Raw genomic sequence first — 23,904 nt, forward strand, 5'->3', positions numbered from 1 at the left:
ATAGACATGTAATGAACTTTGATCCTATTCACCCCTCTATTATTCTTTCTCATCCCCAGTGTTTCTTCCTCTGTTCCCTTTCCACATCTTTAATGGTTTGAATGTGAAATGGCCCCCCACAGGCTCATGTGCTCGCCCCCTGCACCCTTTGGGACAGATGGCATGACTGTGTAAGTGGGTCACAGACAGTACATTCTGAGGTTTATAGTTGTGTGATGGGTGGTCTTGACGGTCAACCTGACACAATTTAGAATCACCTGGGTGTCTTAATGAGGAACTGTCTACATTAAGTTGGCCTGTGGTCATGTCTGTGGAAGATTTTTTTCTTTTTTTTTCTCTTCTCTCTCTCTCTCTCTCTCTCTCTCTCTCTCTCTCTCTCTCTCTCTCTCTCTCTCTCTCTCTCTCTCTTAAGATTTATTTATTTATTATGTATATAGCATGTATGACTGCAGGCCAGAAGAGGGCACCAGATCTCATTACAGATTGTCATAAGCCATCATGTGGTTGCTGGGAATTGAACTCTGGACCTCTGGAAAAAACAGTCAGTGCTCTTAACCTCTGAGCCATTTCTCCAGCCCTGTGGAAGATTTTCTTAACTGGGTTTAATTATGGTGGGAAGACCTACTCTGAATTTGGATTACACCACTTCTTGGGTCCCCCAAATTTTCTGAGAGTAAAGAAGCTGAGTATTAGCATGCAAGCATCAATTCATTACTTTCTGCTCTTGACCATGAAAGCAATGTGAGCAGCTGCTTCAAGTGTCTGCTGCCTTGGTGTCCTGTCAATGCTGGACTTTAATCTGGAATTGTGAGTCAAATAAAGCCTATCAAATCGCATTTGGGTTGTTTTTGCCTTTGTTTTGAAATGGGGTCTCACAGTGTAGCCCCAGGTGCGCTGGAACTCACTATATAGACTAAGCTGGCCTTGAACTCATGGAGATCCACCTGCTTCCACCTCGGGCTTGCTGGGGTTAAAGGTGTGCACTGCCAGGCCTGGTCTTTGTAGGTGTGTTTTATCACAGCCTAATGGGAAATGAAATTTAAGACGGCCTGCTTCTTGTTCCATCCCAAGCTCCCTGAGAGATGAGGAAAGCCTCCATCCAGCACACGCTCCCACTGCCACCACCCCCACCGGGCCATGATGGACCGAAACTGTGAAGGTGATGAAAATGCTCTCCCTTGAGTTGTTTCCATCCGATAGTTCGTCACAGCAACCAGGAAGATGAGGAATATGACATCGCTGAGTGGCCCTCCTTCGGGCCAGTTTTTCTTCCTTGACCCCACGTAAGAAAGAATGAGTGTGACATTGTCTCGGTGGGCCTAGCGTGTTTCACTTAATGTGACCAGGTCCGTTTTCAGTTGGGTTGTTTCTGACAAAAAGCAGAAGGGAGGACTATTGGATAAGGAAGAGGACTGGAGAAGATGGGAGAGGACTGAGACAAAGGAGAGGGATGAAGAAGAATAAAAACATGGGGCTGAAGAGATGGCTCAGCAGTTAAGAGCACTGGCTGCTCTTCCAGAGGTCCTGAGTTCAAGTACCAGAAACCACACGGTGGCTCACAACCATCTATAATGGGATCTGGTGCCCTCTTCTGGAGTGAAGGTGTAGAGCACTCAAATGCATAAAATAAATCTTGGGGGAAAAAAGCACAAGGATATATATGCATGAAAATGTCTATGAAATACATCACTTTGTGTGTCAACCTAACCTAAAATAAATAAACAGTATTTTCAATACTTTTACTTTTTAATTATATGTATGTGTGTGTGTGTCCGTGTGTGCCTGTGTGTGCCTCTGTGTGTGTGTCCGTGTGTGCCTGTGTGTGCCTCTGTGTGTGTGTCTGTGTGTGCCTGTGTGTGCCTCTGTGTGTGTATCCATGTGTGCCTGTGTGTGCCTGTATGTGTGTGTGTGTGTGTCCATGTGTACCTGTGTGTGCCTGTGTGTGTGTGTGTCCGTGTGTGCCTGTGTGTGTGTGTCCGTGTGTGCCTGTGTGTGGCTGTGTGTGTGTGTGTCCGTGTGTGCCTGTGTGTGTGTGTCCGTGTGTGCCTGTGTGTGTGTGTCCGTGTGTGCCTGTGTGTGGCTGTGTGTGTGTGTGTGTGTCCGTGTGTGCCTGTGTGTGTGTGTCCGTGTGTGCCTGTGTGTGTGTGTCCGTGTGTGCCTGTGTGTGGCTGTGTGTGTGTGTGTGTGTCCGTGTGTGCCTGTGTGTGTGTGTGTGTGTGTGTGTGTGTGTGTCCATGTGTGCCTGTGTGTGCTCATGGGTACTCAAGGGCAGCTATGTCAGTTGCCCCTGGAGCTGGAGTTTCAGGCAGTTGTGAGCCACCTGACACTTTTGTGCCTGGGTCACAAGACCCCCAAGCAAGACGACAAAGCAAAACACACAGGGGTTTACTGATAACAAGCAAGCTCGGGCTTGGTCTGTGTCCATTACTCCAGCACAGCAGGTAGAGAAGGATGTCGGCCCTGCACTCTCAGGGTGAGGAGTTTTTAAAGGGAAAAAACCTCAAGCAGGGTAGTACAAGCCTTGGCATCATATGATTGGGTGAGGATGTAGATCCTTTGAATTTACTGATGGGGGTTACAGTTATCATTTTGGGAGGCAGGCCTGGACAAGTTCCAGGCTCTGTCTTTGAGCTGCCATGGAGTCTGGCTGGGCTAGCAGGTACTGGCTGTGGGGGCTGACTCAGTGGCCCAGTCTCTGTCCTTGACTCCTGCACGTAGCTCTAAGTTGGTGAGTGGTCACAGACAGCAAACAATTGGCTGAACCTTGAGAAGTCAGAGTACATGCAGAAAGGGAGCTACTGCAAGGACTATGTCTTTTGTTAATGGTCCTCCTAGAAACTGCTTGCTCTGAAAGGACCAAGCAGATGCCATAACAGGCTGTCAGTCTTCTCTCAGAGATCAGGCATCAATTTCAGTTTCCTGAGACTTGAGCAGGCAGTTTCTGGGAGGGCCTTAAACAAAAGACATAGTCCTTGCAGTAGCTCCCTTTCTGCACATACTCTGACTGCTCAAGGTTCAGCCAGTTGTTTACTGTCTGGGACCCCTCACCAACTTAGAGCTACATGCATGGGCCAATGTGAACATGCAAGGCCAGCCAGCCCCCATAGCACCTCAAAGACAGAGCCTGGACCACTGAGTCAGCCCCCATAGTCAGTACGAGCTAGGCCAGCCAGGCCCCATGGCAGCTCAAGGACAGAGCCTGGACCACTGAGTCAGCCCCCATAGTCAGTACGTGCTAGGCCAGCCAGCCCCCATGGCAGCACAAAGACAAAGCCTGGGACTTGTCCTGGCCTGCCCCAAAATGATAGCTGTAACCCTCAACCAGTAAATTCAAAGGTTACATACTCTCCCCCAATCATATGACGCAAAGGCTTGTACCACCCTGCTTGAGGTTTTTCCCTTTAAAAACCCCTCATCCTGAGAGCTCAGGGCTGTCCTCCTCTACCTGCTGTGTCAAGTGTTGGATGAGGACCAAGCCCAAGCTTGCTTGTTATCAATAAACCCCTGTGTGTTTTGCATTGGATATCGGCTCTGTGGTGGTCTTGCTTGGGGGTCTTGCGATGCAGGCACAACAGCTCAAGTCTCAGGAAACTGACATTGAGGTCTGATCTCTGAGAGAAGACTGTCATGGCTTCTGCTTGGTCCTTTCAACACGAGTGCTGGGATTCGAACTCAGGTCCTCTGGAAGAGAGGCATATGCTCTTAGCCACTAAGCCATCTCTGCAGCCCTTAAAATAAATAATATTTAAAGGGAGACATGAAGTTTAAGAGGGAGTTGTGATGGAGGTCCTGGGAAGAGTTGAGACGGTATGATCGAGATACACTGTGTATATATTTATGAAATTTTCAAAGAAAAATTATCTTCATGAGGACATAAAATAATTTGCTTAAAGATATTATAGTTACAGAATAAATAGACTCAATAACCAGAGGAGAATTATGATCAAAATGTAAGACAAAGAAAAGAAAGAAAGCGAGAGAGAGGAGGGACGGAGGGAGGGAGGGATGGGGAGGATGTAAAGGTGGAAGGGAAACTAGTTTGGAAGGATGGGCCTGGTAGGAGTAGTAAGGGAGCTGAATATGACCACAAGACACTATATGGAAGCATAAAATTGTTTATTAAAAAAAAAGAGCAAATAAAAATGTAAAGCATCTTGGGTAAGATTTCAGTTGAGAAGGGCCGGTCCCAGGGTGGGCAGAGCCGGGCGCACACTGGCTGGCGGAGAAGTTGCCATCATCCAAGGCTTCTTGCTTCCTGTCTCCGTCCAGGAAGGAAACTGTGCAAAGAGCTGTGCAGACAACCCAAGTGTCGGGGCAAAGCTTCAGCCTGCAGGTTCCGGGGACAAAGTGGGGCCACGAGAGAACTGTGGTCATCTCCTGCCTTGCTTCTCCTTCCTGAGAGCCGAACACTGGATCTTGGCTTAGGGAGAAGGGAAGCTATGGACATAGATGTCGTATACCTGCTTTGCCTGGGTGAGTCTCCAGCTGTGACTGCCTAGCTGGGTAAGAAAAACTCACAGCAAGGTCAAGGTGGTGACGGGGGTTGGGGGGTTGGGGGATGGGGGGGTGGGGGGGTTAGAGGGCGGGTATCTCAAAGACATCAGTACCGGTGCCACACCTGAAAGACCCTGATTACTGCTAGAAATGCAAGCTCCATGGGGTCTCTGCATCTCCTTTCTGGGCCCCACAATCTTGCCTGGTCATTCCACTAGATTAGAAAGGGGTGGAGGTAGAGAAACTGTCAAGTGTAAAGCTGTGGGTGAGATGCAGAATTTTTCAACCGTCCCCATCCTTGGGCTAATTTTAACAGCCTAGGTTTGAATCTACCCACATGAAACTGACCTCGGTGCCTGAAGAGGAAGATGGGGTTGTTGGCCTGGTTACATTACACAGCAGCTCCCCTTTAAGAGGCCCCTAGTTCCTCCCTGGTGGAAGAGTAGGAAAGGCCACATCTGCCCTGACCCTTCCTCTTTCTCTGCACACAGCCTTCCCTCCAGGTCGGTGCTTCTCTCTGTGTACGCCTTTTAGAGAGCATACTCCAGACACAGCACCTCCAAGGCTCTGCCCACAGGCCAGGGTGAACAGCTCCTCTGGGAAATATCCTGATATAACCTGTGTTGTTTTCCTGGGGCTGCTGTACCCAAGTGCCACCAACCTATTGGTTTAAAACAAAGGAAGCCCCTATGGTACTGGACTAGGCCCTCAGGATAGGTGAGACAGTTGTTTGGCTTGAACTGTTTAGGGGGCCCCCAGGCAGTAGGATCGGGATCCATCCCTGGTACATGAGCTGGCTTTTTGGAGCCCAGTGCCTATGGTGGGACACCTTGCGCAGCCTTGGTGCAGGGAGGAGGGGCTTAGACCTGCCTCAACTGAATTTACCAGGCTCTGCTGATGCCCCAAGGGAGACCTTGACTTGGAGGAAGTGGGATTGGTGGGGGGGGTAGGGGGGAAGGCTGGGGGGTGGGAGGAGGGAAGAGAGGGGGATCTGCGGTTAGTATGTAAAATGAATAGAAAATGTATTAATAAAAATTGTTTTTAAAAAGGAAAATAATTTTCTTGGTTACATGAGTTACAGAGATCAAGGTGTAGACAATATTAGTTCCTTTGGAAGGAGGGAAGGGAGATCCTGTTCCATGCCTTTCTTATAGCTTGTAGCTTCTGATGGCAGCTGGCAATGTGTTTGGGGGCACTGTTCATTGTTGCTCTTGTTTTACATTGTTTAATTATATATTTAAAGACAGGGGGTCTTAGTCAGGGTTCCTATGGCTGTGAAGAGACACTGTGACCTTGGCAACTCTTATAAAGGAGAGCATTTAACTGGGGCTGGCTTATAGGTTCAGAGATTTAGTCCATTATCATAGCGGGAAGCATGGCAGCAGCAGACATGTTGCTGGAGAGGTAGCTGAGAGTTGTACATCTGGAGTGGGAGGCAGCAGGAAGAGAGAGAGAGAGATTGGACCCGGCTTGAGCATTTGAAACTTCAAAGCTTACACCCACTGAAATATTTCTTCCCCATTTCTTCTAAGAAGGCCACATGTACTAATCCTTTCAAATAATGCCATTCCCTATGAAGTTATAGGGGCCATTTTCATTCAAACTAGCACGAAGGGTTTCACTAAGCAGCCAGAAATGGCCTGAAGCCTACAGAGATCTGCCTGCCTCTACATCCTGAGTACTGGGATAAAAGGTGTGCACCACCATAGAGTGCTCCCTTCTGGACCCCAGATTAGGCACAGACCACACCCAAACACCGGTTTCCAACACAAAGAGCTCCACTATTAAGCAAGACAGAGAAACAGGGTAGGTGAATCTGAATCAGACAGAAAGGGCAGCAAATCGGCTCTGCAGGAGTGGGTTTTAGGGAGAAAAAAGTGGAATTCTAGCTAGAGAATCTGGTGGGTTAGCCTTGACAGTCAGTTTTAGGAATAAGGAAATGGCCAAATAAGGGAGACAAAACAAAGAAAGGGAGAGGACCGGGACCTGTGTGTAGCTGGAGTGTTCCTGCCTCGCCCACAGTCAGGACAAATCTTTGTCACCCTCTAGTCCCACAGCCGCTCAGACCCAACCAAGTAAACACAGAGACTTATATTGCTTACAAACTGTATGGCCATGGCAGGCTTCTTGCTAACTGTTCTTATAGCGTAAATTAATCCATTTCCATAAATCTAAACCTTGCCACGTGGCTCGTGGCTTACTGGCGTCTTCACATGCTGCTTGTCATGGTGGCGGCTGGCAGTGACTCCTTCCACCTTCGTGTTCTCTCAATTCCCCCCTCTGTTAGTCCGGCCTATACTTCCTGCCTGGCCACTGGCCAATCAGTGTTTTATTTATTGACCAATCAGAGCAACAGATTTGACATAGATCATCCCACAGCACATGTGGGCACCATGTTTACCACGTTTGGCCCTGTTAGAGCCCTCCGCTGACTACAGAGTTTAATCCCTGGATGTCAGTCCAATGATGGAGGAGAACCAAATCCTGAAAGTCAATCTCCACATGCATGCCATGGCATCTATGCACTTAGAGGCTCCCACAAGAACACGCATGCATCATATACACACAATAGTAACTCATTCTGTGAAAATATAAAGCGAATACAAATGTTTATATGGATTCCAATATCAAAAGCTTTCCAGAAGTAAGGCAAAGTTAAAAGCTGACACGCAGCATCAATGTGAGGAACTCCACTGAGGGCAACTGTGGGTCCTTTGCTCTGCTGGCATGCTCCTTCATGGGTCAAGGGCCCTGGGCAGCTGTGGTTCTACAGCTTTGAACCCCCATCCACTGTGGTGGCTTGAAGGAGAATGGACCCCCTGGGCTCATACATTTGAACACTTGGTCTCCAGTTGGTGGAAGTATTTGGGAAGGATTGAGAGGTGTGGCCTTGTTGGAGGAGATGAGGAGATGGAGTTACAGACAGGAGCCACCATATGGGTGTTGGGAATAGAGCCCTGGTTCTCTGGAAGAACAGTCAAAGGTCTTAACATTGTTGTACCTGTTTTGAAAAGCACCCAGAGACCACCAAGGAGATGGTTTCCAGTGTAAGCACATAAGGGTCCTTTTATTGTCAGATTTGAACCTGGGCCACCACCAGGCAGATGGAGGGAAATGCAGCGGCGGTGGGCCCAGGGGTATAGAGTTTTTAGAGGGAAAAACTGCAAGCTGGGAATTGCTGATGGTTTTTAGCAGCGCTCTTACCCAGCGAGGAAAAGTCACAAAACATGACGGAATCCACTAACAAAAGTTTTATTAAGACAAGGAGAAAGGGATATATGTGATCAGGCATGCAGAAGGACATGTGTGAGAAGGGAGCAGGGGAACATGGGTCCTATCTTTTTAAGGGCCAGCTTGCACCGGCGCACACAGGTCCACATGGCTATTCCATGCATGCGCATAGATCATGTGGTCACGCCAAGTGATTACTTGACCACACAGCCATGGGGCATGGGTTACATAGGACGTTGACCCGGAAATGACTAGGTGGAAATAACTAAGTGTCCCACAGGGCATGCAGGACCATAGGGGTGTGGTTGGAATTCCTATCAATTGCATGCTTTGGCAACTTGGGATTGGGTAGAAGGTATATAGATCAAGGTGATTTTTGAAACTATTGGTCTAGACTTTAGGTGAGAAACCACATTTGAAACCATTAGATTATACTTTTAACAGGAAACTACAACTTGCTCAGCAGGATTATTTGGACTGCTTAGCAAGATTATCTGGATGTCTTCAAGGGCCATAAACTGCAGACAGAATGTCTGCAGGAGCATACTGCCCTGTATCTGTTCTAGTTGTCATGGCACATTCCTCAAGTCCTTTCTGGAACTGAGCACAGCAGGTGGTCTAAGATGGTGGCCCTACCCTTAGATGGGGTCTGTATTGCCTTCACAACATGTGCTATCTCTCCACCCCATATATATTTTATATAAATATTTATTCTTTGAAAATTTCATACATATATACAATATATCTGAATCATTTACCCCTCTCCACTCCCCCCTTTAACTCCCTCCAGGATTCTCCACAATATCTCCCCCCCAAATCTCCCTTCCTTCTTTCCTTCCTTCCTTCCTTCCTTCCTTATCTCACTGAGTTCAATTAGTGTTGGCCATATGCCTATTTGTACGAAGTCATCCAGTGGGACATTGTTGCTGGAGGGCTTCTCTCCAGGTTCCCCAAGCCCCGCAGTCCCACAATCCACTTATAAAATAATCACTCAGATGCTTATATCACTTATAAACTGTATGGCCGTGGCAGGCTTCTTGCTAACTGCTCTTTTATCTTAAATTAACCCATTTCTATAAATCTATACCTTGCCACATGGCTGGTGGCTTACCAGAGTCTCTACATGCTGCTTGTCCTGGCGGTGGCTACAGTCTCTCTCCTCCTTCCTGTTTCCCCAATTCTCCTCTCTCTTTGTCCCGCCTATACTTCCTGCCTGGTCATTGGCCATCAGCGTTTTATTTACATAGAGTGATATCCACAGCACTTCCCCTTTCTTCTTTTTTTTTAAAAAGGAAGGTTTTAACTTTAACATGGTAAAATTACATATAACAAAACAATTACCGAGCAAGAATTATAGTTACAATATTAAAGAAGATGTCCTATCTATCTTATATTTGTGAGTTTAAGGTTTTATAGCTAACTTATCTTTTATCATAACTGAGGAAATTACGACTATCTAGTCTTCAACCACATCAAAGACCTGAGAAGGAACATAATGGTACCTGAGAAATGGTAGATGGATGCAAGCAACTTTCGGGAATCTTGCAAGAGTAGACCAAGACAGCTGGCAGCCTGGACAGTCACCTAATGTTTCTCAGCATTGTTGGTGCATTCAAATTGGCTACAGGCCTAGAGTATCTGACAGACCATTTTTAGAAGCAGGAATTTTAAGAGACCATCTTACCCTGTCTTGGCAGAGTACAGTGGTCGCTTTCCTTGTGTCCCGCTTGTCCAGAAAGGACAGCATTGCATTTGTACTGTCAGCCATCAAGGCAAGGGCAGTTCTTTGCCCAGTAGGCCATTTTGTGCCAAAAAGACAAACTTCCAAATGGAAATGTCTTAGAAGCCCAACATTCTCTCAGGATCAATTGGTGCAGCCAGAAGCAATTGTGTCTCACGTCAACAGAATTCTAAGTTATTTAAATGCCATATTCTCCAGGTCTATGAAGTGTTTGAAGATTACCTGCCCATCTGACCTATGTATCTGTAAATCTGGATAACCTAACTAACGTAACTATAGAGATGACAGGCATAGGCGACTATAAATCTATAAATCTTATCTATCGAAATAACCTAAGGACTAAGGCTTCACATAAATAAGGTAAACAGTCTATAAGCAAATGTATGGTGAAGAACGATGACTTCAAAATTGTGACAATACACAAGATATTTATAACAGAGGTAGGAATATATAGTGCGATATGCAATATGACAATAATATTAAATATATATCAATATACCGAATATCCTAAACAGAAGTAGAGCATATATAAAGTATGACAGATATAAATTTACATTTGTATCAATATAAAAATGTTTCAAATAAGAGTAGAAATATATGTACATTATAACAAATATAGTTCTGTATTTGTATCAATATACAAATTATCTTAAACAGGAGTATAAAAATAGTTTACATTTGTATCAACATATAAGAATCTATAACAGTACAAATTACAGTGCAAATTATCTAAGGTTGCTATTTTACTAAGTTTGTTTACTAGTATATACAATGATTTACCATCATATCTTATACCTATCTGTTCCATTTCTTCTCCCCCCACCCCCCCCCCCCTTTTTTTTTTTTTTTTACAATCCTGAGTTAATATTTTCTTCCACCCCCAACCCTATAACCGTCATCCATAACCCTGAGAATTATGAAACCTAAGGGAGAAGGGGCGTCGTTTTCTTAGAATTGCTTCCTGTCGTTTAGGGGGTGATGTTATCTCTGTTGGGTACTGTGAGAAAGCTCAGATAGTTAAATCTCAGTTAGACTAACTGTAGGTTCTGCAGCAAGTTTTAGAGTAATGGGTAAGATTGTCTGAAATTCTGGCAAGAAGTGTAGTATGATGATGATTACCATGGCATCATTCTGGATTGGGTAGAGTTGTTGTTGTTGGGGCCCCATCTTCCTTCTGGTGACTTCTGAGATTGCTATTGGAAAAACTTATTTGTTATCAAAAATGGGAGGTTTGGATTTAAAGAGGACATAGCATGTAAGAAAGGATTCTGAGAAATCAAGAGTAAGCATGGAGAGAATTAGAATTTAGAAGACAATGGTCCCTTTTTATTGGTTTACTTCTGTCTCACACCAGAGGGCTCTTCTGATATGGGACTGAAGAATCTCTTAAACTTTTCTTTTAGCAATATGCTTGGGTTTAGAGAAGGAGTGAGCCAATTCCATCTCCAAAGCCAGCTTGGCTATAATTGAATTGGAACCACAACTTTTCTAGATTGATAGAGAGAAAGATGTTAGACAGTGAGATTTTACCATGTGTAGATTGGTACCAATAGATTCTTCCTTTCTGATGTAAACATCCAGATATCCAAGGCCTTATGAGTTTTGAAAGATGGGTATTTCCATTATCCTGGAAAGACAAAAACAGAACCCTACCCCACCCTTTGATTGTTAAACCTACCTGTGGTTACACCCCTAAAGCAAAGTGACTCCTCTTCCCTCAGCAACAATTAGCATTTCAGCTAAAGATGGAACTTCAAAGCCCTCACCACTCCATCCTAGAGTCCCTGCCCTGCCCTGGCCCCCCAAACAGGATCTCTCTGAGTGGCCCTAGCTTTCCTAGAACTCACTCTGTAGACCAGGCTGGCCTCAAACTCAAAGACCCTCCAGCCTCTGCCTCCCAAGTGCTAGGATTAAAGTCATGTACCACCACTGTCCGGCAACCATGCTGGAATTTTAACTGGCTTGAGTCTGTGCTGACTGCTGCTGTGAATTCATATAAATCTCCATGAGAGAGGGCAAAATTACCCAGCACACTGATTTTTAAACAGTTGCTGAGGTAAAAGTCACAGAACATAAAACTGGCTACTTGAAAGTCTACACAGCAGGGACAGTTGGTATATTCACAGTATTGTGCAACCACCGCCTCTATCTCGTTCCAAGATATTGTCATCACCCCCACAGAAACACTATGCTTATTAAGCTCCCCACACCTCCTGCTCCTGGCATCTCCTAATGAGCTTTCTGTCTCTCTGGATTTGCATATTCTGGATAAGGTATGAAACAGAATGACACAACATATAATCCTTGGTCCCTCACTTTCAGTTAGTATGCTTTTTTCATTCCATTCTCCTGCCTCCAGCTCCCAAGTCACCCTCCTGCCTCCAAGGACAGAGATTACAGGAATGCAAATTAATACCCACTCTGCGTGGAGCTAGGGGTAGAATCCACTGTTCTATGCATGCCAGACAAGCATTCTACCAGCTGAGCTAGATCCCCGGCCCTAAATTTAAAAGCAAGAATTAAGAAGATGCTTACTGCCCAGCGGTGGTGGCGCACGCCTTTAATCCCAGCACTCGGGAGGCAGAGGCAGACAGATCTCTGTGAGTTCAAGGCCAGGCTGGCCTACACAGATAGTTCCAGGACAGCCAGAGCTGTTACACAGAGAAACTCTGTCTCCGATAGATAGATAGATAGATAGATAGATAGATAGATAGATAGATGATAAATAAATAAAATATAAATAAATGAATTAATGAAGGAGAAGGGGGACAAGAAGGAGGAGGAGGAGGTTACCTTACCAGTCATGGCCATTCTAATGGCTACCACCCCACCCTCAAGCTCTCTCCTAGTTAGCTTTGTCAGATTGACAAGCCTAGACTCATTTGAGAAGAAAGCCTCTGCTAAGGAACTGCCTAGATCAGGTTGGGCATGTCTGTGGGGGATTGTCTTGATTTCTTGATTGCTAATTTATGGAGGAAGGCCCCCACTCACTGTAGGTGGCCCCATCCCTAGGCAGGTGGGCCTGGGCTATATAAAAAAAAAGCCAGCGAAATATGAGCCTGGGTGAGTGAACCAGCAAGCAGTCCCTCTACAGTTTCTGCCTCCCAGTTCCTGCCCTGGTTTCCCTCAATGATGGATTGTTACCTGGGTGTATACATTAAATAAACCCTTTCCTCCCCAAGTTGCTTTTGATCAGAGTGTTTTTATCACAGCAACGGAATGAAAGTAGAATAGAGTAGAACTCCAACAAAGATAGATCACTCCAGATAGGACACTGACAGCAGACCAGAGAAATGACCCTATTATTGGTGGTCTCGGGCTTGACCGGGTATTTCCAGGTTTTTGTTTTGTGTGTGTGTGTGTGTGTGTGTGTGTGTGTGTGTGTGTGTGTGTGTTTTGTTCAAATAACTGAAGACGTCCATACACACGTGGTAAAGTAGCAAGTGGCTTTATTCAGAATCAAAGGGAAATACAGGTGAGATACTCTACAGGATCACAGCAGGCTGCTTGACCTGGAGAGCTCGAGGGCCCCTGATCACGGCCTGGGGCTTCGTTTTGTGGGTCTAGGAGGAGGGACTGGTTGCTAGGGGCAGGATGGAGGTGGCCTTTTGGATTTGATTGATAGGCCTAGACATGTAAAAGCCTTTGTTTGCTGAGCACGTCTTAACCCACAATGAATCTGATATTTTAATCATGCACAGGTATAATACAGTACACAGCAATTTTCCTCTAAATGCTTATTCAAAGGATACATTTTGACTTACTACTTATGCACCCCGAACCATTTCCCTTAGTTTCAGGATGTTTTTTGGTCACAAAAGAGGAGTCACTAAGCAGTTTTTAGGGAGGAATGACATTATGCATATGTACATGGTGGGGGGTCCCAAGTTGACACGCGCATTTTAAGGAAAGTAGTGTGTACATTGCTCTACTGGCAATCCTGGCTTGCTCAGCTATTCCTACACTTTCCCACCTCAGTTCCACCCAAGTCTACCTTGGTAAACCAGTGAATTTTACCAGGAGTATAAGGGATTACTTATAGGAGCTGGGCTTACACAGTTAGGCACATCAGGAAAAAAGCTCACCCTGGAATAAGTCACAACTCACAAAAGCAGCATCCCTGGAACCGCCTGCAACTTGCGCAGACTGGAGAGCCTCTTCTCCCCAGCCATGGTGACTGCCTTAATAACCCCGGAAGAGGGGCCTTGTGAATATCCCCAGCCGGGACAGCTTCACCAGCCTAGCAGGTTTTGTTTACTCCCTGAGGCTTGTGAATTCCGCTCACTCCCACCATTTTATCCTCTTCCTTCTCGGACAGGAGGTAGTGTTTCAAGTCAGAGGAAACAGCTGCTGAACAGTCTCTCACTGGGCTTTCTCTTCCAGGGCTGTGTCTGTGCTACGGAGGTGAGGAAGAGAACGGTGAGTTTCCACGTGGCCTCAATGTGATCCCTGTGTGCTCTGAGGGGAAAGATTTCCTCGGTGCAAGGGCTACATCTCTGAAGGGAAAAGCGCCCTGGCAGTCAGGAGCCAAGGAATACCACAGAGTCACACCACACAGCAAACCTCACACAAGAGCTTTATTGGGACAGACACAAGACAGTGATTGCCTTTCCCGGGGTCAGAAGCCGCAAAGAGCTGAGCAGGCAGCAGGCTTTATGTAGGGCTTCTTGGGGAGGGGCAGGGTAGCATCTTCCAGGATGATTTCCAGGGCTGGGATTCATGGGACTTCAAGTCCTGAGCTTGGGGTGAACTCAAGAATTGGTGGGTTTCCAAACTCAGGGTTGGTTTGTTTCTGAGCTCAGGGATCAGTGGCTTTCTGAAACCCAGAAGTGAGCTTGGACTTTTTACCCTACAGTAGCTACTTTCCCTGTTGCTGTGATAAATCCTGATAAAGCAGCTTATGGGAGAAATGGTTGGTTTCGGCTTACTGTTTGAGGTTGCAGCCTGTACTGGTGGGGAAGTCACAGCAACAGGAGCTTGAGGTAACTGGTCACATTGCATCCATGCTCAAGAAGAAAAGAGTGGGCAGATGAGATGGCTCAATAAAGGCAGTTGCTGCCAAGATCGACAACCTGGAACCCACATAGTGGAAGGAGAGAATCAACTCACAAAAGTTGTCCTCTGACATCCCCATATACACCATGACACATACTCACTCTGTGCACACACACAATAAAATTTTATTTTAAATTTTAAAAAATTCTTTTATGTATATGAGTGTTTCTGTGCATATATGTGGATGTATCATGTGTGTGCAGTACCAAAAAAAGCCAGAAGAGGGCATTGGATCCCCCTTGGAACTGGAGTTAACAGGCAATCGTGAACTGTTGGGAAGGTGCCTGACCCTAACCTGGGTCCTCTGCAAGAGCAACCAGTGCTCTTAACCATGACCCATTCCTCCAGTCCTAAAATTAAAAAAAAAAATTTAAAAAACATTTTTAACCATGGGTATGCATGTGTGTTTGTGTATATGAATCTGGGTCCCTTTGGAAGCCACAGGTGTCAGAAATCTGAAACTAGAGAAACAGGTGGTCATGAGACACCTGCATGGGTCTTCTGGAATGCTCTTAGCCACAGAGCCATCGCTCCAACCTTGAGAAAGGATATTGAAGAATAAGAGAGCCATGAATCCTTATGCTCAGCTCACTTTCTCCTTAAAAATGATATTCTTGCATTTACATTTGTATATGGGTTTGTGGGATGTGGATATGTCACAGCATGTGCATGGAGGTCTGGGGATTTTGAGTCAGTTTTCTCCTTTCACCGATGTGATCTCAGGGATCAAATTCAGGTTGTCAGGCTTGGCAGTGAGAACTTTTACCAGCTGAGCCTTTCTGCTAGCCCTCTCCATTTTACACAGTGGGGGACCACAGCCTAGGGAATGGTGCCACCCGTAGGGACTGTGTCTTTACATGTCAACTGAGCTAATCAAGACAACCTCTCATAAGCATGGGTAAAAAGTCGGGTGATTATAGATTTCATCGAGTTATAATTGAGATTAACCATCACACCTTTGATCCTTCAGAATTTTAGGAGAGGCTCACTGTGATGAAGAGTTAATTAATTCTGAATTCTTTCCAGAGGAGCTTCCCAGACCTTCCATCAGCGCCTGGCCCAGCTCTGTGGTCAAGTGCAAGAGTAACGTCACTCTTCGATGCTGGACTCATTTCCAGAATGTTACAGTCACTCTAGGAAAGTTACACAACTCTGGGTACCAGCAAGAGCTGAGGTCAGCGGGAAAGGAGGCTGAGTTCCACCTCACTAACCTGCAGCCTGAAGATGCTGGCGGGTATTTCTGTGCCTACAGGACAGCAACCTCCCACCGGTGGTCAGGACAGAGTCAGCACTTACAGCTGGTGGTCACAGGTGAGCGGAGCAGCCTCAGATCTTCTCCTCCTATGCTTTAAAATGGTATTTACTTATTTGTCGGGTGTGCACGAATGTACACATACATACCACAGCCTGTGTGAAGAGGTCAGAAGACAAGCTGTGAGGCTCGCTTCTCTCCTGCCACTGCATGGGTCTGGGGATCAAACTCAGGTTGTTACACTTAACAGCAAACACCTTTACCCATCCAGCCCACCCTCCACTCCCTGGACTTCTAAAAATCTTTTTGTGGTGCATATGATGTGTGTGTGTGTGTGTGTGTGTGTGTGTGTGTGTGTGTGTGTGTGCGCGCGCGCGCGCGCGCACACAAAGATTCCAAGGCATACATATGACGATCAGATGATGGTCTTCATTTCCTGCCTTGTTTGAGGCAGGGTCTCTTTTTTGTATTGTTGCTGTGTCCTCCAGACTAGCTGGCTTGAGAGGTTTCAGAGGTTTTTCCGTCTCCACCTCCCATCTCTCTGAGGGAGTACTGGACGACCAGTACTACCAGATGCACCAATCCAGCTTTAGATGGGTTCTGGGTATCTGAACTCAGGTCCTTAATACTTGGTCCGTTACCCGCTAAGTCATTTCCCCAGCCTTACTTCTTGAGCTTTAAAATAATGCTATAATAATTACAAATATAATTAGTTATGATTATATTTTATAATTTTATATAACTTGTATATATATTACTAATTATATTTGTAACTTCATCTTCTTAGTATTATAATGATTGTTATAATAATTAATAAATAGATATCATTGATTATATTTGTAACTGATGATGATGACAAAGTTGGCCTTGGCCCAAGCTGTCCTTTAACTCATTATGTAGCCAAGCCTTGAACTTGCTATATAGTGGAGAATGGCCTTGAACTCCTGATGCTCTTGTCTCCCCCTCCTAAGTGCTGGGATTATAGATGTCCACCATGCCTTGCTCTGATTTTTCAGTCAAATTTGTATTATTGTACATCTCTTATACAAAATGATAGGTTTAATGACATTTTGCTTCAAGCCTATCATTGCTTAGCTTTATTGACCACTCGCTAAGTTCCCTTCCCACTCACTCTCTTCCCAAATGGTCAGATCAGTTCCTTTATGGACATGTTCCTTCTTTTCTGATGGGACTTGGCTGGAGACTCCAGGAAGCAATAAAGATGCAATAACTCAGAGGGGACTGGGGAAGTGAGAGCTGAGTGCAGGGAATGAGGTCTGGCTAGGGATTCTAAATTGATCTCAATGATATGGTCATAGATGAATGTCTCAGTAGAGTGAATTAGTAGAAAATCTGATGTACAGTAAGGTCAGTAAATCAGAAGATGAATATATGATGATCCAGAGGACTCATCTTGGAAGCAGCAACTTATCACTGGGTTTTTAGAGCTAAATGTGAGTACATGAAGTTCTAATGCCTGTGAAGTAAAATCTATTAGGGCTATAATGTGTAATTGATTTCAAGGCAGTGGGCACATGGTTGGAGCATCCATGATCGAAATACTCAGGAACAGGACAGTCAGAAATGAAATCGCAAGAAGAAAATCATAGATAGTGAGTGATCATGGTTGGTAGTCTATAGCTGCATAGGAAATAACCATGAATTTGGAATCTCAAAACATCCTTTTTTTTTTTTAGACAGGGTTTCCTGTAGATGAGGCTAGCCTTGAACTCCTAAAATAGTCAAAGACAACCTTGATCTGCTAATCCTTTTCCCTCCATCTTCCAAGGGCTAAGATCATAGGCGAGGACCCCCTCACCCAGTTTACGTGGTACCTGGGGATCAAACCCAGGGCTTTGTGCACGGTAGACAATGAATCGACCCACAGAACCACATCCGTAGCCCCATTAAGCATCCATTTAATTGTCTTACCGTTTGTGTGGGTCTGGGGACAGAGAGGCTTAGTTGAGTTCTCCACTTTGGGTCTCACAAGGCTACAGTCAAATTTTCAGGGCTGTGTTTCCTTCTAGAAGTTGAACTGGGGAAGAATATCCTCTTTTGCACTGGTTTAAGGGGGGTTCTTGGATAACAGCATGCTGTTGTAGGGGTGACACTCACACCCCTGCTGTATTTGCATGTTTTTTGGTCAGAAGCAAGGCCTGAGTATCTGTCTGCACTCAAGGGCAGAGGAGGACACAGGAGTGTGGATATCAGAAGGAGGGAGGGAGGCTCGCGAGGCTACCGGGAGGCTGTCCATCACAGTTCTGGGGGGGAGAAATGCCCCATCACACTGCCATCTGAGGACAAGCCTTTGTCGGGGGAGAGAACAGGAAGAGCCAATGTCAAAAGTGTGTCTCTGGAATGGAGAGATGGCTCAGAGGTTGAGAGCACTGACTGCTCTTCCAGAGGACCTGAGTTCAATTCCCAGCAACCACAGGGTGGCTTACAACCATCTGTAATGAGACCTGGTGCCCTCTTCTGGTATGCAGACATGCAAACAAACAGAACACTGTATACATAATAAATAAATATATCTTTAAAAAAAAAAGTGTGACTCTGGAATGGAGGAATGAGGTAGAAAAGAGAACAGAGAAAGAGGAAGAACATAAGAGAAGAAGGTAAAAGACAGAACCTAGAGCTTGGGTCCTGTCCAAGTTTCATTCCTATGACTGTGATAAAATACCATCACAAAAAAAAAAGCTTGTGGAAGAAAGATTTTATTAAAACTTCAGGTTTCAGCCCATCCTTGAAGGAAATCAAGGCTGGGACTTGAGACCGCTAGTTGCGTCCATAGCCGAGAACTCACAGCTCTACAGTCAAGAGCAGAGAGGGAAAGAACACACCCAAGCCTACTGCCCAGCTCCTCTTCTCTACCCTTACACAGTTCAGGACCCAAAGATAACGAATGGCATCGCCCACTTCAGGCTGAGTCATCCCTTACCTGTAAACATAATCGAGTCCATCTTCCACCCCATGCCCACAGGCCAACATGATCTGGACAGGACCGCAATACTCTCTTCCTAGGTGATTCTAGGTCGTGTCAAATTGTCAATTAAAACTAATCATCACAGGTGTTTAAACTGATCATGGATTCTGTCGACCAGAACAAGACTCCACCTGGCAGCATTGGAATGAGAGAACAAAGTGATTGATTTATATGTTGTAAGGGTTTCAGGATTTTGGAAAGTGGGTTTGGAGGATGAACGATGATATTAGCTACTGTGTGTGGTGGTTTGAAATAAAATGGCCCCAAAAGGAGTGACACTAGTAGGGGGTGTGGCCTTCTTTGAGAAAGTGTGTCACAGTGGGCACAGGCTTTGAAGTCTCTCTTGCTCAAGCTTCCCTCAGCATGACAGTCACTTGACTTCCTGTCGCCTGCAAGATGTAGCACTCTCAGCTCCAGCACCTTGTGTGCCTACACACAGCCATGCTCCCCTTCATGATGATATGGACTGAACCTCTGAAACTGTAAGTGAGCCTCCTCAATTAAAGGGTTTCCTTTATAAGAGTTGCTGTGGTCTTTAAATCACTGACAATAGGGGAGAGGGGGGCCTGAACTGGCCTACTCCAGAAACCAGATTGGTGAATACCCTAACTGTCATCATACATCCTTCATCCAGTAACTGATGGAAGCAGATGCAGAGATCCACAGGCAAGCACCAGGCGGAGCTCTGGGAATCCAGTCAAAGAGAGGGAAGAGGGATTATTTGAGCAAGGAGGGTCAAGATCATGATGGAAAAATCTACAGAGACAACTGAACCAAGCTAGTGGAACTCATGAACTTTAGACCAACAGCTGTGGAACCTGCATGGGACTGGACTAGGCCCATATGGGAGACAGTTGTGTGGCTTGTTTTCTTTGAGGGGCCCCTGGCAGTGGGATCAGGATCTATCCCTGGTGCATGAGCTGGCTTTCTGGAGCCCCTTACCTATGGTTGGATGCCTTGCTCAGCCTTGATGCACTGGGGAGGGGCTTGGTCCTGCCTCAACTGAATGTACCAGGCTCTGCTGACTCCCCAAGGGAGACCTTATCCTTTTGGGTCGGGAGGAGGCTGGGGAGAGCAGAAGAAAGGATGAGTGGGGGGGTCTGTGGTTGGTATGTAAAATGAATAAAAAATTTCAGAAAAAAGAATTGCTGTGGTCATAGTGTCTCTTCACAGCAATAAAAACCCTAACTAAGACAACTGTGTTTTAGATAGTGGAATGCTTTCTCTTTTATTTAAAAAAAATCACTTAATTGACAAAGATTGGACTCAAGATGCACATTGTGTAATGGTTATTACAAATTGAATACATCCCTCAACACCCACACTGTACATTAGAGTCCTACAAATGGATCACGTTATAAATGAAAACTTCCAATCTTTTTATTCAGTGCATTCTGGAGAATGATCTATGATAGCTATATTTTTTCCATTTTAAATAAGTGAGTTTATTAAGTAATAAATATTGAGAGGGGGATAGAGGAAGAGGGAGAGAGAGAATGAAATACCAACTTGGGTACTCAAAATGTGGTGATACCTGCCTTTAATCATCTGGGAAGGCAGGTGCTTCTCTGTGAGTTCCAAGTCAGTACATGATGAGACCCTGTCTCAAATAATAATAATAATAATTAATAATAATAATAATAATAATAATAATAATGGATGCCAAAACATCTAGCAGGAAACCTAGATTTTTCATATCTTGATGAACCAGAAAGCAGAGAAGCTGGGTCCGAAAGAAGTCGTACTTGAGACTGGAGAGATGGCTCAGCAGTTAAGAGCACTGACTGCTCTTCCAGAGGACTCGGGTTCAATTCCCAGCGCCCACATGGCAGCTCACAACTGCCTCTAACTCCAAGATCTGGCACCCTCACACAGACATACACGCAGGAGAAATACCAATGCAAATGAAATAAATGTAAATAAATTATTTTTAAAAAGAAAGAAGCAGGACTGGATTGTAACCTTCTAACTGCCCCCACTCCACAGCCCTGCTTGAGCTGGCTAGACCCCTTGTCTAAAAGGTCCCACAGCTCCCCAAGACAGTGCCACCAGTCTGGTAACGGCTTTCTGGCTCCTGGCTTTTGTTTTGTTTCTATTTTCAGGCAGGATTTCACTACACACTTGAGGCTAGCCTGGAACTTACTATATCGCCAAGACTGGGCTCGAACTCCAAATCCTCCCACCTCTGACTGGAATGCTGGGATTCTAGGAGTGTGCCACCATGCCTAGCGTGTCTGGAGCCTCTTAACCGTTGTGCTAAACTATTTGGGGGAAGCGAACTCAGTTCGCTTTGGGGGAAGCCTGACTCAGTTCTCAATAAGTGATCCAATGTACGGCTGTGAGTGAGATGCGCACGTGGAATTTCCTGTGTGCAGGGCTCTGTCTGGACCTCTTCAGCTAGACCGACATGTGCTCTCGGGATCATCTCACGATGCAGCTGTCATTTCTGTCTCCGCCGTACAGATGGAGTGGGAGGAGGTGGAGGAGATCCCCCCAGACCATCAAACAGCAAGCTCATCTTCCTTGCCACCTTCAGCTGCCTCTGCATCTCTCTGCTCTTTGTCTCCATCTTCTTTATCTACAGACGCACTCAGCAAGGTGAGTTCAGAGCTGTCCATGCTTGAGGGGGAGAGGCCAGAGCAAAATTCTAGTAGGATGTGGGCACGCCTTTAATCCCAGTTCTTAGGAGGCAGGCGGAGCTCTGTGAGTTCAAGGCCAGCCTGGTCTACACAATCAGTTCCAGGTCAGCCAAAGCTACATAATGACACCCTGTCATACATGCACGCACGCATGCGCGCGCGCACGCGCGCACACACACACACACACACACACACACACACACACGTTTTTACATAGACACATATTATATGTAAAATCTTCTTCCTGGTATGTTTTATAGGTTCATCACATGAAGAGCCCCCCAAGAGGTAGATGAATGCACAGTCCTTGGCAAGCCTCTCACCTCACTTCCTTCCCACTCCATTCTTCTGAGACTCCATTTAAATGTCACCAATTGCTGTGCTCAGCCCTACCTGCCCCTGCCTGTTTCTGCCTCACCTCCCTCTCCCTCAGGTCTTCATATCCTATACTTCCATGTTCCATTTACATTCTCTCACCCATCTCCCCCTCCCCTCCATTCCCTCTCTCTCAAAACCAGCCATTCTAATCTCCCAAGGCAGGAGGAGGCTCTAGGTAAGTGATAAGATATCAGAAAAACGTGAGATTTTTTTTTTTTAAGCAGACAAAGGGATGAGCCCTATTATATACTGTTGGTGGGAGTGTGAACTAACGTGGCCACTAGTGGATTTGCCGGCAGGAAGTAATATAGTATGGAGGTTTCTCAGAAGTACTAAAAACAGAACAACCAAATGACCCAGCTACAGTGCTCCTGGGAATCTGCCTACAGGAAAATTCTCCCCCATATCAACAGTTCAGTCCTAGGGTTCAGTTTCTTCCAGGGGTTCATTCCTCCCAGCCTGGCCTGACACCAAAGAAACAGATCCCTGAAAAATGCACCCTGGGGGCTGAAGATATGGCTTACACTTCTTCCTCTTACAGAGGACCCGGATTCCATTCACAGCATCTACATGATGGCTGGCAGCTCCTGTAACTTCAGTTCCAGAAAATCCATGGGCTCCTGCATATATACACTCACACACACACATAAAACAAGATAATATATATGTACAATTTTATATATATATATACATTTTATGTATATATATGTATATTATATATATATATATATAATTTTTATATATATGTATGATGGAACCTGGAGCTGGGCAGTGGTGGCTCATGCCTTTAATCCCAGCACTTGGGAAAAGAGGCAGGTGGATCCCACTGAGTTTGAGGACAGCCAAGGCTACACAAACAAACCCTGTCGCCAAAAACAAACAAAATGTACTCTGATTTCAGCTGAAATCTGGGCATTTGGAGCCTTTCCAGCCCCACAGGTAGAGGAAGGGTGAGTGGTATTAGATGGGTAAGCTACCCCTGAGTTTATTATGGGTATGCTGTCAGTTAGATACCACAATCTGATTATTTAATTCATCGTTGTAAGGTTTCTCTAACATGGACTTCTTTGTTTCAGTGACCCTGAATGACCACGTGTGTAAATACGAACATGAAGCCGGCTGGGGTGAGTGACACCTGGAATCCAACACACAGGAGGTGGAAGCAGAAGACTGTGAATTTGAGGTCAACCTGAGCTGCGTAAAGAGAACATATCCCCACACACATACACAGAGATGCACACAGAGATGCACACAGACACAGAAACACAGATACACACACACACATAGGTACACAGACAGACACGCAGAGAGACAAAGAGATACATACACACAACGCACATGCTTTGCTTCCAAAGTTCCATCACTCTGGTTTGCAAGGCATTGTTTTAATATAGGAAGGAATGAAAGTGTGAACATTTGGATTATCTATACAAATATCCTTAGCTCATGAGCAGCTTTTGGATAACTTTCTCTTTTTTTATGATTTTTGGTGTTTGAATTTTTTGGTTTTTTTTTTTTTTTAATCTTTGTCATTGTTTGATTGCTGAAACAGGTTCTCACTATGTAGCCCTGGCTGGCCTGGAATTTGCTATGCGGAGTAGGCTGGCCTTGAACTCACAAAGATCCACCTTCCTCTGCCTACCAAATACTGTGATTAAAAGCATGTGCCATCATGCTTGGCCCTCTTTTAAACTTTTTAATTTCACAGTAATTCATCATAATAAAAAATAAAAATATAAATGGAAACACATAGCCTGACATTGTCTAGACTGTGACATCTCCTCCTCCTTCTCCTTCTTCTCCTTCTCCCACTCTTTTTAGTTTTAAATTTTCTTTTTTGCAGCATTGAGACTTAAACTCGGGGCTTCACACACATTAGGCAAGCACTCTCCCGCTGAGATACAGTCCCATCCATATCTACCCTTAGTTTATTTTCCCCTCTCTCCCAATCACCCAGAGGCAAACACTTTGTAAGGCAGTCTATATTTCTCCTGTGCTTTTTTGTTTGAGACAGGGTCTCAGGTAGCCCAGGCTAGCCTCAAAGTAAGCGGAGGATACCCTTGAACTCCTGATCTTCCTACCTCCATATGCTAGTAGTATTAGAGGCTGCGTCATCGTGCCTGGATTC

At 45.4% G+C, this 23,904-nt stretch overlaps 1 protein-coding gene across 2 annotated transcripts; it reads left to right on the top strand.

Annotated features, from left to right (window-relative positions):
* The first annotated feature begins 4,181 nt into the window (after positions 1-4,181).
* LOC114687529 (V-set and transmembrane domain-containing protein 1-like) lies at positions 4,182-23,002 on the top strand. Of its 2 annotated transcripts, XM_028862140.2 has the most exons (6): positions 4,196-4,473; positions 13,850-13,885; positions 15,548-15,832; positions 21,223-21,357; positions 21,659-21,686; positions 22,853-23,002. In XM_028862140.2, the coding sequence occupies exons 1-6, from the start codon at positions 4,440-4,442 to the stop codon at positions 22,863-22,865; spliced, it is 531 nt and encodes a 176-aa protein (XP_028717973.1). In that variant the 5' UTR covers positions 4,196-4,439; the 3' UTR covers positions 22,866-23,002. The 2 variants fall into 2 exon arrangements, with proteins under 2 accessions (XP_037058122.1, XP_028717973.1); XM_037202227.1 differs by lacking the exon at positions 21,659-21,686 and having other exon boundaries at positions 4,182-4,473.
* The last annotated feature ends 902 nt before the right edge of the window (positions 23,003-23,904 follow it).

This window comes from Peromyscus leucopus, chromosome 1, assembly GCF_004664715.2.
Source record: "Peromyscus leucopus breed LL Stock chromosome 1, UCI_PerLeu_2.1, whole genome shotgun sequence".
Taxonomy (NCBI): domain Eukaryota; kingdom Metazoa; phylum Chordata; class Mammalia; order Rodentia; family Cricetidae; genus Peromyscus; species Peromyscus leucopus.

What these genes read in the sequence shown, in the direction of transcription:
- LOC114687529 (XM_037202227.1), top strand. Translation starts at nt 4,440, where the DNA reads ATGGACATAGATGTCGTATACCTGCTTTGCCTGG. An exon ending in CGTATACCTGCTTTGCCTGG is followed by an intron (nt 4,474 to 13,849) that starts GTGAGTCTCCAG and finishes TTTCTCTTCCAG; the next exon opens with GGCTGTGTCTGTGCTACGGA. An exon ending in CTTACAGCTGGTGGTCACAG is followed by an intron (nt 15,833 to 21,222) that starts GTGAGCGGAGCA and finishes TCCGCCGTACAG; the next exon opens with ATGGAGTGGGAGGAGGTGGA.